This window comes from Musca autumnalis, unplaced genomic scaffold (assembly GCF_047663935.1).
Source record: "Musca autumnalis isolate F117 unplaced genomic scaffold, ASM4766393v1 scaffold_2, whole genome shotgun sequence".
In the NCBI taxonomy this organism is placed as follows: domain Eukaryota; kingdom Metazoa; phylum Arthropoda; class Insecta; order Diptera; family Muscidae; genus Musca; species Musca autumnalis.
Genome location: NW_027411755.1, coordinates 40,566,950 through 40,583,431, shown reverse-complemented (window position 1 = coordinate 40,583,431; position 16,482 = coordinate 40,566,950). Strand labels below are relative to the sequence as shown.

Genomic DNA, 16,482 nt, shown 5'->3' with positions numbered 1-16,482 from the left:
TTTTCGAATTACAAATGGAATAATTCGAATTTTAATTGCAATAAATCGAATTTTAAATATAATATTTCTTATTTTAAATTGAGAAATTCGAATCACAAATGGAAAATTTCAAATTGAAATTATCAAATTACAATGCAAGGTTTCGAATTATAACTAAAATTCTTCGAAATACATGTGAAACTGGTGTAGTATCGAGTTTCCTTTAAGATTTAATGAAATGGTATGTCGTAGGAAGCTGCTATATCCAAGACTGAAGAAACATGTTTGCTCTTGCTGAGAGTCAGTAGATTAACTGAATAGCTCACAATTTTTTGGAGCAAATCCTTTCAAATTTGCCTAAGTTTTGCTACACATTTGCTATCTGTCAGTAACTTAAGGCACATCCGACACCTATTGCCTATTATAAAAGTCAATTTGTATTAAAATTATTGTTATTGTTCATTGTTGTTGTAAATATATACTTTTGTTTGCCAATTTTCATTTTAAGCCCCTTCCCCCTTGAAAATTAGACTTTGTGCAATTTGGTTGTGTTAAAATTTTGTATTTCCTTTTTCCGGTTCTTGTTTGTTTCATGTTCGTTATTCACAGTTACGGTGAATAATTTTCACCTTAAAATCACAACATTTCCGTCATTGTCAACATCAACGACACCGCCACCACCACTAGCAACGTCATGGTGGGGTGTTGTTGCTTAACGTTATGGTTTGGTTGGCACCCTACTTGTAGGCCTGCAAGGTATTTAATGATTTGTGGCTTGTTAACAAATTTTTGACATTATTACTAAGGCCTTGGGTAGATTGTGTTGATATGTTGCGAATTTGCGAGGGGGAAGATTGGTGAAATTGATTTGGCACATTCCTTTGGGGGGAAATGTTAGATTAATTTATTGTTTAATTATGGTGTGTGTGTTGTTGCCAAGGATTGGGTGGTGTTGTAGTGGATAAATGTTTTATTCAGCGGGAGAGGTAAAGGAGGAGGCTGAAGAGAAGGGCTAGTACATTCACACTTTAACAGGTATTAGTTGTGGTGATTGTTGGGATAATGCAAAAATTATTACAATTAGTTTCCTTAATGAAAAAACGGGGCAGAATTTTCCTCTGTCCCAGAACCTGGAAAAGTCTACTATCTTTGAAATTTTGAAATTTTCCATCACAAATTTGTCACAAAATTAAAATTGAAAAAATTTATGCACGGAAATATTTGCTAAACTATTTGTAAAATCCAGTACTATATTCCAAATTGTAGTAAAAATCCTCGATTTTTACACCCGATATCGATGCAATCATGTCTCCCCAAAAAATAATAATAATACTTTATTTGTCTTCTCCTTTTCTTTTCAGAAAACTCATCAAAACTAAAAGCAAAATATGAAACAACAACTTACTCTGAAATAAGACTTAAAAACTTATTTTCCCAAAAAATACAGCATATTTTCATTATTTTAATGTTCGCAAGAAAAATGCATAAAACAACAATTAAATGTTTGTGTCTGTTTGTGTGTGTGCGTGATTCGTGAATTTCATGCTGAACTTTAAAAGTGAATATCGTGCACATTGTAATTAGCATTACGGAAGTGTTGCAATTATTAAGGCATTTCAGGTGAAGACATAAAGGCAAAAAGAAATACACAACCAATAAACCTGCAGCAACAACAATTACAGCAACATTACAACTACAATAACAACGTCATCGCCTTCATCGTCATTATTATTCAACAAAGAAAGTAACAATGAAAATGAACATTATTACCATTATTATGGCCGCAAGCGGACGCCGCAACATGTCGGTTGGCTTTTTGCATTTTATTGTCATCATCAGTTGCATTATTTTACTATCCACTGTTTCGGTAACGGCAACACCTGAGATTCCTTCTAAAGGTAAGTTTACGAAAAAGTTATTTGTATGTTTTTAAAATTATATTTTTACCATTGCCTACAAGACGAAGGGAAGTTTTTTTTTAAGTTTTCTATCAGAAGGTCTTATTAAATTTTGTAGTCTTCATTAAATGATTGCTGCATGTCAGGAGTAGGGGTTGATGGGTTGGGACCACACCCAGAGAGGCGACAAAGCTAGTCGGTGCCTATAGAAAAATGACCCCCTATTACAGATCATGTAACAATAAACAATGTCTATAAAAGGCCTCCTGTCTATAGAAGGGATAATATAGAACGCCTTCTAAGGATGTTAATTAAGATTTTCCATACATGTATAAAGAAGCTAAAGAAGGTTTTCTACTTCTATTGTTTATATTTATTATTATTTATATTTATTATTTATTGTTTATTTTTTTTTATAAAATTCTGTGTAAAAAATTCTATTTTTAAATGAATTGGAGGGAATTGTCTACTAAACCGGCTTATTCCTTGTATGTCCTCTATACCATATTATGGGCCATTATTGCATGTTTCCTTTTTAGTATTGGATGGAATTTAAAATGCAAAATAAAGCAATTTAGAGGCATTAATAATATAATTTTGACATTGAAAATTAATTACAAAAAGTCCTCCTTGAAATTTAATGATCTCTTTTAGCTTTAAGTCAACCGGGACGCTATAAATCTGTTCGGAAAATCCAAACTATAACAAAACATGTGAGCCAAGGCTATAGTCGGGTCGGGACCGACTATGTGATACCCTACACCACTACCCCTGTTCATAAGCTTTTGACTAATAAAATTCAAAATATTAAAATTGGGATAGCTTAGCGCCTTTGCTCTGAATGTCTTCATTCACAGGTCAATTTTTTTGAAACGCATTTAAGTGCATCGACAGTACAACCCAAATAAAAAATGGAAAAGTGGGATGTAAGCCAACCATCAATAGGCTTCTTTCTCTGTTAGACCCCCATCAACCCCCAAAATTTCGTGAGGATCCGATCAAAATTTCGTAGTGTGATTGCACAAAAATGGAAAAAGGGATGCATTACCGACTATTGCGATATCTCTGTTGTTTGACCACCTATGACAACCTACTTCACATCGTTGTAAAGGTGATATTTTCTACTTTCCTTGCCAGGTTTTGCTTTCGATATACCCCCTACAGAATGGAGATATTAACTTTGAAATAAAATGTTGGTCTTTTTTCCAAATATTTTTTTTGTCACATTCCGACCCCTGAATATTATCCGACCATTATCAAGAATCAAAAGGTTTTTTCCTCTGTGGGACCCCCAATAACACCCAAAATTTCGTGACGATCCAATTAAAATTGCGACCTATAGCGTGATTTCCAAAAAAGTGGAAAAATGGGATGAATTAACGACTATTGCGATATCTCCGTTATTTGGATACCTACGCCAACCTGTTTTACATCATTGTAATGATGGGATTTTTTACTTTCATTGTCAGACTTTGCTTTTGGAAGGTCCCGAACCAAAGCTGTGATATTCGTCATTATTATTAAAATCGCAAAAATGAAAAGTTGTGTTCTATTAGCGGCTTTTGTGATATCTTCGTTGTTTGACCACCTACGACAACCTACGTAACATCGTTGCAAAGGTGATATTTTGACTTTCATTAGCAGGTTTTGCTTTTGATATACCCCTTTTGGAATCGGAGATATTCGCTTTGAAATAACACGTTGACTTTTTCTCCAAATAAGTTTTTTGCCCATTCCGACCCCTGAATATTATCCGACCATCACCAAAATCAATAGGCTTCTTTCTCTGTAGGATCCCCATTAGCCCCCAAAATTTCGTGACGATCCGATCAAAATTGCGACCTGTAGCGTGATTTCCAAAAAAGTGGAAAAATGGGATGTATTACCGACTATTGCGATATCTCCGTTATTTGGTCACCTACGCCAACATAGTTTACATCATTGTAAAGATGGGATCTTCTACTTTCATAGCCAGGCTTTGCTTTTGGAAAGTCCCCTACCAAAGCTGTGATATTCGTCATTATAATTAAAATCGCAAAAATGAAAATTTGGGTTTTATTTGCGACTATTGTGATATATTCGTTGGTTGATCGCCTACGAGAACCTACTTTACATCATTAGGAAGGCGATATTTTCTACTTTCATGGCCAGGTTCTGCTTTTGGTATACCCCGTATAGAAGCTGAGATATTCGCTTTGGAAAAAAACGTTGTCTTTTTATCCACATAAGTTTTTTGCCCATTCCGGCACCTAAATATTATCCGACCATCACCAAAATCAATAGGCTTCTTCGCCTCCGGGACCCCCATCAACACCCAAAATTTCGTGACGATCCGATCAAAATTGCGACCTGTAGCGTGATTACAAGGTTTAGATGGACAGACGGACGGACTGACGGACGGACACACATAGCCACATCGACTCAGCTCGTCGAGACATTAATTTTGGTATATATAAGTATGGGTCTACGACCATTATTTCGATGCGTTACAAACTTTTTGGCCAAAACCAACTTATAATACCCTCCCCACATAGTGGTGTAGGGTATAAAAAGTCATGTACGGTGCGCCTTAACTTACTTTAAATAAAAACCGCTTTCACCTGGGAAATTTTTGCGGATTCTGAAACGGCAATGTTCATAGATGAGAAAAATCCAAAAAAATCGCTGAAGGGATTTTTAAATAAATCGCGGTTAAAGTTCACATTTTTAGGGTTTTATAGGTTTAAAAGATTTTGCCTGGAAACCGCAAGCCCTATGGAAATTGGATTAAAAAAATGTTGTAGAAAATTGTCACTGCTACAAAATGTTTAGATTAGATTTAGATTAAATGCTTTAGTCCTACGTCGATAGGACTTCCGGTTTCCAAGCAAAATCCTAAAAACCTTAAAATGTGACCTGTGGCCGCGATTTCTTTTTTTTTAATTTTTCTCATCTATGAACATTGTAGATTCAGAATCTGCAAAAACTTCCCAGGTGTAAGCACCTCCCAGTTAAAGTTAGTTTAGGCGCACCGTGCATGATATTGTTTTGTAAGGAGGCGAAACAGCCAGTGCATTGTTTTGTAAGGAGGCGATACAGTCAGTTCATTGTCCCAATTTAAACTTCTATATCTCAAAAATGGTAAAATCTACGAAAATATCATAAAGCTCGATCTTGTAGAGAATTTTCACAGCTACAATATTTGCACTAATCCCATTCCGAGCAAAATCGTGAAAATCTAAAAAAACACTATAAATGTGAACTTTGTTCGCGATTAATTTGAATAGCGTTCCGGCGAATTTTTTTTTTTTTTGTTTTTTCATTTTTCTCATCTATGAACTTTGTATTTTCAGAATCCGCAAAAACATCCTAGGTGTAAGCATCTCCCATTTAAAGTTGGTTCAGGCGCACCGTGACATATAAGTGTGTTTTCCTTTATAATTTTGGTTTGTTTATAAAGAACTACGTTTACCTTTCAGTCTACAAAATTCAATATACGATGCTGTACGGGGTTTTGAAGTTTTTTTGATATGTTTGATTAGAAGTATCTATATATGTACATATATAAATTTGAAATTTGTTTGTACGTTTGTTGGTTTGTTTGTTTGTACCTTATAGACCCGAAAACTGCTGAACAGATCTTACCGAAATTTCTAGGGTACATTGCTACATGGCACGGAATGAAAATAGGCCATATCATTTTTTGAAATTTCGCGTTGATCTGGAGATATAGCATCAAAACCGGAGGTACCTCCAAAAAATTTAGATTTTGTATGCAAATATCTTTCGAACTATTACAGATACAATCTTCAAATTTTGTATGTGTGACGGGATTTGATGTAGAAATAAATGTACCAAATTATATTCAAATCGGTTGATATTTGGATATAGCTCCAACATACATATATTTTCGGCTGATTTCTTTATTTTATGTACCAAACATGCTATTTATGTCCAATTTCAATGAAATTTGGAATGTGTGACGGAACTTGGTCTGGAAATAAACGTGCCAAATTATATCAAAATCGGTTCAGATTTGGATATAGCTCCCATACACATATATTTTCGGCCGACTTCCTTATTTTATGCACCGAACACGCTATATATGTCCAATTTCGCTGAAATTTTGAATGTGTGGCGGAATTTGTTCTAGAAATAAATGTGCCAAATTATATCGAGATTGGTTCAGATTTGGATATAGCTCCCATGTATATTTTCGGCCGAGTTTCCGCATTTGATGCACCAAACACGCTATATATATCCAATTTCGCTGAAATTTGGAGGGTCTGACGGAATTTGTTCTAGAAATAAATGTGCTAAATTATATCGAGATCGGTTCAGATATGAATATAGCTACCATATATATTTTCGGCCGATTTCCTGTATTTTATGCACCAAGCACGCTATATATGTCCAATTTCGCTGAAATTTGGAATGTGTTACAGAACTTGGTCTAGAAATAAATGTGCCAAATTATATCGAGATCGGTTCATATCGGCAAAAAGTTCCCAATATATTTTCGGTCGATTTCATGTTTATGTTAAGTATGTCCAATTTCAGTGAAATTTTGAAGAGACTTAGAAGTCAGTAGAGTCATTATTATATAAAAAAAGTACTTACAGTTGGGAAGGAATTGACCAAGGCTACAGCTATTAAATATCATATCTTTGAGAGACTTCTGGAAAAAATAATTCCAATGTATAAAATAAATTACAACTATCCTCAAACTTAAAGTTCTCAAACCAGGTTCTATTCTTAATTTAAGATCTAAATACAATCTGTAGAAATAATGAGAAATTAATGGTGTGAGATTATATATCCTACGTAGAAATACTTATAGTCGAAAAGGCTTTAGGAGGAATGTTACCCCCTGAAACATACAAAAATAACATAGTAGCTCCATAACAGCCCTGAATGGGTAGAGAACGCCTTCAGATCTCCTATATTAATACGTTAAAATATTAAAAAAGTTAATTTAATTATAGCATTCCATTATATTTTATCTTAGTCGGGGTAGCAAAGCGCACTGGGTTCAACTAATTGATTATAAATATTGATCTCTTTCATTGGTCGAATCGGATAAAGTCACTAAATACGTTTGGTAAGTTTTCTTTCTTAATACCCCTGAAAAACTTTTGCTGTCGTATCGTCGGCGAATACAAGTTGCTGCAACAAAAATCGAAGTGATTCGAGAGCAGGTCTTAAAGTGAACTTATCCGAAGTGGGAGGTACCCGAAGGAGTGTACACATATAGTCCATATTCGAACCTGATATATATCTGGTAGATATATTAGGACGTGTAAAGTATAGACCAAATCGGTCAATCCCTTCAGGAGTTATCGTTTGAACTTTTATGGGAAAGGACCTGAAGGAGTGGACCGATATGGCTTATTTTCGAACTTAAACTAAGTTTGGACAAAATTTTACAAAGGCCAAATTTTGGACCAAATCTGCGATCCAAACACTACACGCTGTTAGATTTGAACTAAACGGACATACAACAAAGCAAGTTTAATAAGACCCTGTAAAAACTCATCGGATATAAAGGATTTAATTTCCAAAAACAAAATTGTTTTGTTTTGTATTCAAAATTCTTCAAAATATAACAATGCTAGTACAAATGCTGTCCTGCGTACCCACAGTGAATGGTCCGCATTATATAAAAAACAAAAGGAAAGGTGTTAAGGCATTGTTATCTACCATTACTTAAAGGTTTATAGGTAAAATGCCTTCTGCAGATCTTCTCAATTTTTTTTAATGCATTTTTGACATTAGTGGATTCTAATTATCCTAAACAGTTTTTTTTTAATAAATACAAAATTGGTCTCGAAACGAAATGGGTTAAGAGCCTTTGGACCATTATGCCAGGAAGCAAGGAATTGTGCACAAAACACGTAATACTGTTGTAGACTGGACCACAAGAATGGAATTCAATAAAAAGCGCCTATCCAAACATTTTAACAAAGAACTGGTCTAAGGAAACGGGTCGCTAATGTAAAGCAAAATGTTACCTCCGATTGCACACTCATTCTATAACGTGGTTAAACCCTTTATATAATTATATAATTTCGTGACGATTGGTCCATAATTGAGGGCTGGAGTTTGATTACAATTTTTAATTGACGGGCGGACTCACATCTGAAAATCGCTTTATCTCGTCGAAATATGAGTTTTGTTATACCACATGGGGGGTCTACGACGAATATTTCGCGATATTACATGAATTTTCGGAAAGATAAACTTATAATACCATTTCCACATTGTGGTGTAGGGCATAAAGATTGAGAAAGGGTCTACCGAAAGGGTCTGACAGTAAACGATGATAAGACCAAGTTGAAAATGGCAATTTTGAGGTAGTTGTGAACTTCAGACCCCTCGATTTTGCTATTAATACAACAAACAATATATGTGTTTTTAAAAACAAAAGTCAACCCATGATACTTTGGTCTAAGTTACCGATCCTGAAAACATCCAGTAGAATGAGTAGCTGAGTCCGTAATTTATGTGTTAGAGAGAAATGGTATTGCTTAACTGCAGAGCTCCGAAATACTCGCTCGAATTCTACTCGCGAGTGAAATTCGAGTGAATTCGAGCGGGGGTAGAAAAAATAAATCGCGAAGCATATTTCAGACTTGTTCGTTTTTACCCGCGAGTGAAAAGCGTTTGCGAGTACGAGTACATGAAGAGTACGAGTTTTGCAAGAAAAAACGAGTGGGAGTGAAAATGCTCGAAATAGAATACGAGTTTGCTCCAAGAGTAAAATCGCTGTTTGCTGTTTTTGTTGTTGCGTGTGTAGTAGCGAACAGGTTTTGATGTTCCTGTGGACTGAATATGGAAAGAGCAAAGTTGTTCGGAGGTCCAGAGGAGGTTGTTCCGAAGTTCGGAGAGGGTGGTCGGTGGTCCAGAGGAGGTTGTTCCGAAGTTCTGAGGAGGGTGATCGGAGGTCCAGAGGAGGTTGTTCCGAAGTTCGGAGAGATTGGTCGGAGGTCCAGAGGTGGTTGTTCCGAAGTTCGGAGAAGGCGGTCGGAGGTCCAGAGGAGGTTGTTCCGAAGTTCAGAAGAGGGTGGTCGGAGGTCCAGAGGAGGTTGTTCCGAAGTTTGAAGAGGGTGGTTGGAGTTCCAGAGCAGGTTGTTCCGAAGTTCAGAGGAGGGTGGTCGGAGGTCCGGAGGAGGTTGTTCCGAAGTTCGGAACAATAATACCCTCAGCCTTAGGCTAGAAAGGGTATATACATTTTCATACGGGCAAAATGTGCCTCATCGAAATAATGGTTTTAGACCCCAAGTTTGTTTGGACGAAATGTGTTTCAGACAATTTGGAGTCGATTTAGCAATGTCCATCCGTCTGTCTGTCTGGCTGGCTGGTGCGCACTATAACTCTCAAACGGATGAGCCGATTAGGCCAAAATTTGGTTATCGTAATATTTAGTCCAAACTTAGTTTAAGTTCGAAGATGGGCCATATCGGTCTACTCCTTCAGGTACCTCCCCCACAAAAGTTCGAAAATGTTCGGACAATTTGTGCGCACGATAACTCTTGAACGGAGTAACCGATTTGGTCCATACTTTGCACATCGTGAAAAGTGCACCAGACTTAGATAAGGTTTCAATACGGACTCAATCGGTCTAATCCTTCGGGTACCTCCCACACAAAATTTCGGAAAAGTTCAGTTTGGGGCCTGCTCTCGAATCGCTTTGATTTTTGTTGTAGAAACTTATATTCACTGCCCCTCATACGACGGTACAAGTTTCATCAGGGGCAAGTCCATACTTCCTGAGAAAATAGCCTGAAAGGTGAAAAACCCCTATGACACCGTGTCTAGGTTGGAGCGTAAGATAACTCTCGAACGGATCGTTTCGGTCCAAAATGTGGCCTTCGTAATATTTTGTGCAAACATAGTTTAAGTTCGAAGATAAGCCATATCGGTCCATTCCTTCAGGTACCTCCCCCACAAAAGTTCAAAAATGTTCGGAAAAATTGTGCGCACGATAACTCTTGATGGGAGTGACAGATTTGGTCCATACTTTACACATCCTGATATATCTACCAGGTAAAGGTCAGGTTGGGGGCCACCGTGGTACAGTGGTATGCACACCCGCCTTGCACCTTAAAGGTCGGGAGTTCGATTCCCCGGCCAGTCAACATCAAACACTTTTCGACGCTGGCAAAATACCCCTCAGTAATGTTGGCGACATTTTCTGAGTATTTCAGCCTTGTACAACTTCTCTACAAGTGGTGTGTTAGACACGCCGTTCGGACTCGGCGATAAACAGTAGGCCCATATCATTGAGCTAATATGAATCGGGGTGCACTCATTGGTATGAGAGAAGTCTCCCCTATCCCGCCTGGGATGTTTCTGGAACAATTATTATTATATAGGTCAAATTCGAATAGCCCGAAAGTTGTAAAAAAAAAACGCCCTATGGCACCATATGTAGTGACTGGAGAGCTCGAACCGAATACTGCGTTCGTCCACACTTTGGATATCGTAATATTTCTTCGAAATTCGAAGGTGGAAGGAGTGTAAAAAAGCCCTATCTATTGATATCCACCAAATTTTTGAAAACGTAAGTTTTTTTGGAAAAACAAGTATTTCAACCCACACAGGCTGGGGGTATATCTCTGTCGGCAATGTCGACTGATACTTTTTTACTTGTTTAATACGGGAACCACAGCTTTAATCGAGAAATAAACAAACATGTATGTCCCTCAATTTATATAGCAAACAGACAACTTCGAATATCTGCGAACAAGTTGCACAAAAACATTATCTAAAAAATGGAAGTTAAAATAAATTAAAAAAAAACAAACACAACAAAAAAAGCTCTGAACAGATGTATTACCGGAGGGTAATAAAAACAATATTGCAAACAATGATAATATTTATTTTTTCAATATAACTGAGGGTGGGTGTTTGTCATGCATACACACATATCTACATGTTTGTATCTATTTATTTGCATATCACTTGATAAAAATAAATAAGGATGCCAATATAAAATGTAAGTTTTTGTTAGGGAAGATAAAATAAGTTTATTTCGATATATGTATAAGGGGGAGCGATATTTGCTTTTGTAATTAACAAGAAAAAGGTTTTTTTGTTTTTAATGATGTTCGATGTGGTCACAATAACATTTATGGGTCATGAGATCACGTGTAATGCAAACAGCCTATAATGAATGACTACATGGGTTAGAAGAGGGAAGGATAATATGATAATATTCCATTGAAAAAATATTAAGAGACATATTTATTTGAAAAGAGCAGTCGGGATTAACCCACTTAAAACCACTGGTCGTTTAAACGCCACAAAAATTGTTTGCATTCATATAAAGTCAAGGATTTGTTAGGAATATAGTAAGAGTATTTTCTTCATCAAAAACCAATGGATTGCCATGTAAGAATACACAGATATTACCCTTCAAAGTTTTCGGCATTTTTAAAGGAAGGCCCGATGATAGGAAAGCTTTACGTTTTAGAGAAAAAAATTATTTATTAATAATGCTTAAAAATCCTCAAAAATAGAATTTTTATGTTTTCACGCAAAAAAGTTCTTGGCACTAAGTGAGTTAAAATCCACTATTATATTTTATAACCTTGACATTTTTTCCAGAAGTCTTGAATTCTTGCATACGTTCTTCTTTCGAACATAAATTCTTCGCACTTAAGAAAACATTTTGTTTCGTCTGCTAATATCAATCCCCAGAAAATTCGTACCATTTCAAAAATTTTCCTCATTCAACAGCCCCTTTAAAATTTGTTATGTGAATCAAATAAAAAATAACTAAACTTTATATTAATATTTTATGTAATATTGTTCTCCTTACTGTCGTTTGACACATATTGAAAAACTTATGTTAACATCTTTTTACGAAGTCAAAAAGAAAATGTATGCATTGGGAATAACACATATGGATTTTGTAAAGTGATTTCTTTTTCGTTTTCTTATGCTATCATTTTTTCGTCTCAATTCTCCATGGATTCGTAAACGAGAAGAGATTAAATTTTGTTACTGTTTGGAAAAAAGCTGAAAACTGTTGCTCTGCTACTGCACATGAATATTTTATGGAAGAACAAAAATCTGTTGACTTGAAGTGAAATATTTAAGGACGTACATGTGTGAGTGTAATTTTTTGAAACAGAAACAAAGGTTAATGTAATATTTTAATGTCAGAGGCATTAGATTTAGAGACGATTTCAATTTTTTTTTTTTTCATTATATTTAAAATTAAGCAATTTTAGGTCCGTTTGACTGTGGACACAGCAAATAATAATAATAATTGTTCCACAATTATCCCATACGGGACAAACGAGACTTCTTTCATATCAATGAGTGCACCCAGATTCATATTAGCTCAATGATATGGGACCTACTGTTTATTGCCGAGTCCGAACGGCGTGTCTTAAGACACCACTTGTAAAGAAGTTTTACATGACTGAAATACTCAGGAAATGTCGCCAACATTACTGAGGGTTTTTTTCCACCGTTGAAAATTTGATGTTGCCTAGCCGGGGAATCGAACCCACGACCTTCTACCACAGTGGCACCCGTCGACACAGCAACTAACCTCTCGCAATCGCCTGACTTAAGTTATATGTATCAATATTTCCAATTTTAAGAATGGTGAAGAGCCCCGCATAAAAAATAACGCAGTCCGAATTTAAGTTTTAAAAGTCTTTGTTCGACATTAAATTTGAAAAACATATTCACACAACATTTCTCTCGGCCTAATTTATTTTCAAAATATTACCCATTAACATTACATCATTTTTATAGACATCGTCCGAAAATGGATAATCATGAGTTACTGACATTTGCATTTTGTGGAAATAATATTCCAATTTTCGTAGGCCAGAAGCTGAGACTTACTGTAGAACATAAATCAATTTCTCCCAAATATAATTCAGAAGCTTTCAGAAGTTTGTGTATTTTTTACCTTGAGAATTGTGAACGTTGCGAATAAATGTTCTAGGGATATGTCGTGTGTACAGATTACTTATTTCTAGTTTGGGGCTGCATACAAATATTGCCCAATATACCGCTTATTCGGTTGGAAAACGCGGATAAATCCATCAAACGTCGTGCAATTGCCAAGTACCGTTATAAGGGGGCTATAATAAAACATTGACCTATGGATGGCAATAGTTTCTGGTAGGAAGACTTTTTGTGAGACCTGTTCTTAAACTGCATTTATCTGAAAGAAGGTGAATGAATGGGCCAATATATTCCATATTCGAACCTGATATATTTCTGGACGAAATATTGAAACCATTTCACCGAAAACGTTTGTGGGGAAGGTATCCGAAGGAGTGGAACAATATGGCCCTTCTTCGACCTTGATCTAACTTTGGAAAAATTGGTTGTTCCTCTTAGCAGTCATTTACAGTCAGGCGGACAGGGCTAACTCTACTATAAACTGTCTGAAAATTATTACATCCACATACCTTAGATCAAAAATAATTATTCCATTGTGGCACATTATGATCGTCAAGGCAGATATTTATCTTGTTTATGTTGATGAGTAAACAGAATAGACTGTTAAATTACACTGTGTGTCATTTTTTGAGTCATGATTTATTAACCATACTCTGACACCGCAGCTTGATAGAAGACCAAAAATAAGAAGGCACGTGTCCCCTTTCACTTCAACTTTCACGGTTATGGGCCCACAAAAGTGTGAGGTATTGATGTCAAAAGGGATCATTTTATCAGGCTCATATCTTCTAAATCGCTGAGAATTTGGGTTTACTCGTGGAAGTAAAGTTGTAGAGAATAATAATTGTGAACACATAAAATCTATTCAACATCATCTTCAAGGTCAAAATCGTCAAGGTCAAATATCCCTTATAATTTTTTCTCGGAGTTTAGGCTACAGATACCAAACCGATCAGAATTGAAGCAAACAACCACCTACAAAAATGTACCTTAGGTCTCAATAAACAACTTTCTAGAAAATACGAACTCTGTAGAAACGGTTCTTAATGGCCAAATCAGCAATAAAATTGCTGATTCTGCTCCATAGATACTTAACCGTTGAAAATTAAAGAAAATAATTAACCATATTAATGTAGCAAAAATATCAGTAAACAATTTTCTAAGACATACGAACTGTCTATGAACGCTCCATATTTGCGAAAATAGCGGAAAACTTTTAAAAATATTCGATTTTTATACTTTTTTCTCCGATTCTGGTCCACAGATAGCGAACCGCCCAAAAATCAACTACAAAAATGTACCTAAGATCTTAATAAAAACTTTCTAAAACATATGAATATTCCAGGAACGGTCCTTCAAGCTCAAAATTCGATCATTTTAAATCATTCTTTCCTGTTCAGGTCCGTAAATAACAAACTTTTCAAATTTCCTTGAGTTTTGTGCAGTTTGTTATTTCCAGAACTGAGCAGGGGGAAACGTTAAAAATAATTCAATTGTTTGTGAATTTCAGATTAAACAAGCATTCCTAGAATGATTCTTATGTTCTAAAAAGTTGTTCACTGTAATCTTAGGTAAATTTTTGTAGTTGACGGTATTCTCAAATATTGGACGGTTTGGTATCTATGGACCATAATCTGAGAAAAAAATACAATAATCGAATATTTTCAAACGTTTTTTTTTTCGCTATTTTCACCATTAAGGAGCGTTCATAGACAGTTTGTATGTTCCAGAAAGGTGTTAACTGATATTTTTGCTACATTAATGTGGTTAATTCTTTTCTAGAATTTTCAACGGTTTAGTTAGTATACATATATGGAGCAGAAACTGCTAAAAGAGGATAAAAATCGCAAGTGTATTGCTATTTTGGCCATTAAGAACCGTTTCTACAGAGTTCGTATATTTGAGAAAGTTGTTTATTGAGACTTAAGGCACATGGTTGTTTGCTTCTATTCTGATCGGTTTGATAAATGTAGCCTAAAATCCTAGAAAAAATTATAGGGGAAATTTGACCTTGACGATTTTGACCTTGAAGATGAGGTTGAATGGATTTTATGTGTGCACATTTATTATTCTTTAAGTCGAGAGCTACAACTTTGCTTCAACGAGTAAACTCAAATTCTCAGCGGTGTAGAAGATATGAGCCTGATAAAATGATCCCTTTTGGCATCAAGGCCTCAGGTCTTTGGGGCCCATAACCGCGAAAGTGGAAGTGTTAGGGAAAAACGCCGGGACGCGTGTCTTCTTATTTTTGGTCTTCTATCACGCTGCGGTGTCAGAATATGGTTAATAATTTTCGTGTTGCATAGTGTTATTTTTGTTTAAAAATCGAAAGTGATGCAAGGCTGAGGAAAGTTGTGTTAATTGGAAAACTTGTAACGTGACCGGCATATCGGCATAGTTAACAAATTTAACTACAATGTAATTAACAACAATTACTTGTTCACTATAATTGTCCTTTACTAGGCGTTCCAGCCCAAATATGTATTCTGGTTTTCCTCGCCGAACAGCAGCCGACAAAGTACGATGACGTGTGGCCAGTTCGCAGTCTGAATACCTAGTTAGCCACAATTACATCTAGCGCCTAGCACGCTCCTAGCTCTTAGCAATCTCACTGTTTAGCACGCTCCAAACTCTTAACAAGCTCTCTGCGCTTAGCCCGCTCCAAGCACATAGAAAGCTCCCTACGCTTAGCACACCCCAAGCTAACAGCAAGTTCAACACTCACATTGTGCTCAATGCTCCAAATACCACGTAACCCACGGAACCCGATGACTGCCGAGCCGACAATCACCCAAATAGCACAGAGCCTAGCCCTACATCCGATTACCGTGCACCGGACAGCATTAACTCGTCGAGCCGATTATATCAACCCAATCACCATCAAGACCACAGCGTTAACCCGCTACTGTCGAGTCGATAGCAAGAGTAAGATTGTCATCGAACGATCACACCAATACTGGTGATCGTTCTGACATCAATCACATGACTGTAACCCGAATATCGTCGAAGAGATTATATCAACCCGATCAAGCCGACAGGACCACCCTATATAAAAAAGAAGGCACGTGTATAAAATAGAAGGCACTGGAGACTACTAACGAAGGCCCCTAGTTAGTAGTCTCCAGTGTTAACCCTCCTTTGGAGCCTTATCTAGAATAGAAAATTGGTCTTCTATAGATAATCGTACGAAAATATATTTGAAAGTTTTAAATAGAATAGAAAATGGTTTTGTACAGAAAAAAATACCTATTTAGACATTTTCCACAGAATAGAAGATCCATGTAAGAGTTTTGTATTGATAAAAAGCACCCTCCCCAGATTTCCGTAGAAAAGAAGATCCCTTTAAAGGTTTTCTTAGTGTTTTTCTATAGAACATAAGATATCTTTTAAGGCCGTTTTTTATGCAATAGAAGATGTCTTCTATAGACTCCTTTAGAGACCTACTATAAACTAGAAGACCCCTTTATGGGCCTTCTATATAATAGAAGACCCTTTTATGGGCCTACAATAGAATAGAAGACCCCTTTAAGGGACCACGGTGCTCTTGAAACAATTTTAAATGGAAGGTGCTTACACCTTGCAAGTTTTTGTGGATTCTGAAACTACAATGTTCATAGATGAGAAAAATCAAAAAACAAAATCGCCCGAGCGCTTTTTAAATAAATCGCGATTTAAGTTGACATTTTTAGGGGTT

The 16,482-nt window shown here is 36.2% G+C and overlaps 1 protein-coding gene across 4 annotated transcripts in view; it reads left to right on the top strand.

Annotated features, from left to right (window-relative positions):
• DIP-kappa (Dpr-interacting protein kappa) overlaps positions 1-16,482 on the top strand; it is a 370,228-nt gene that overhangs the window by 55,366 nt on the left and 298,380 nt on the right. For all 4 annotated transcript variants that reach the window (XM_073967606.1, XM_073967604.1, XM_073967605.1 and 1 more), the window contains exon 2: positions 1,341-1,877. In XM_073967606.1, the coding sequence (XP_073823707.1) occupies positions 1,730-1,877 (148 nt within the window). In that variant the 5' untranslated portion in view covers positions 1,341-1,729. The remainder of the gene's footprint in view (positions 1-1,340; positions 1,878-16,482) is intronic.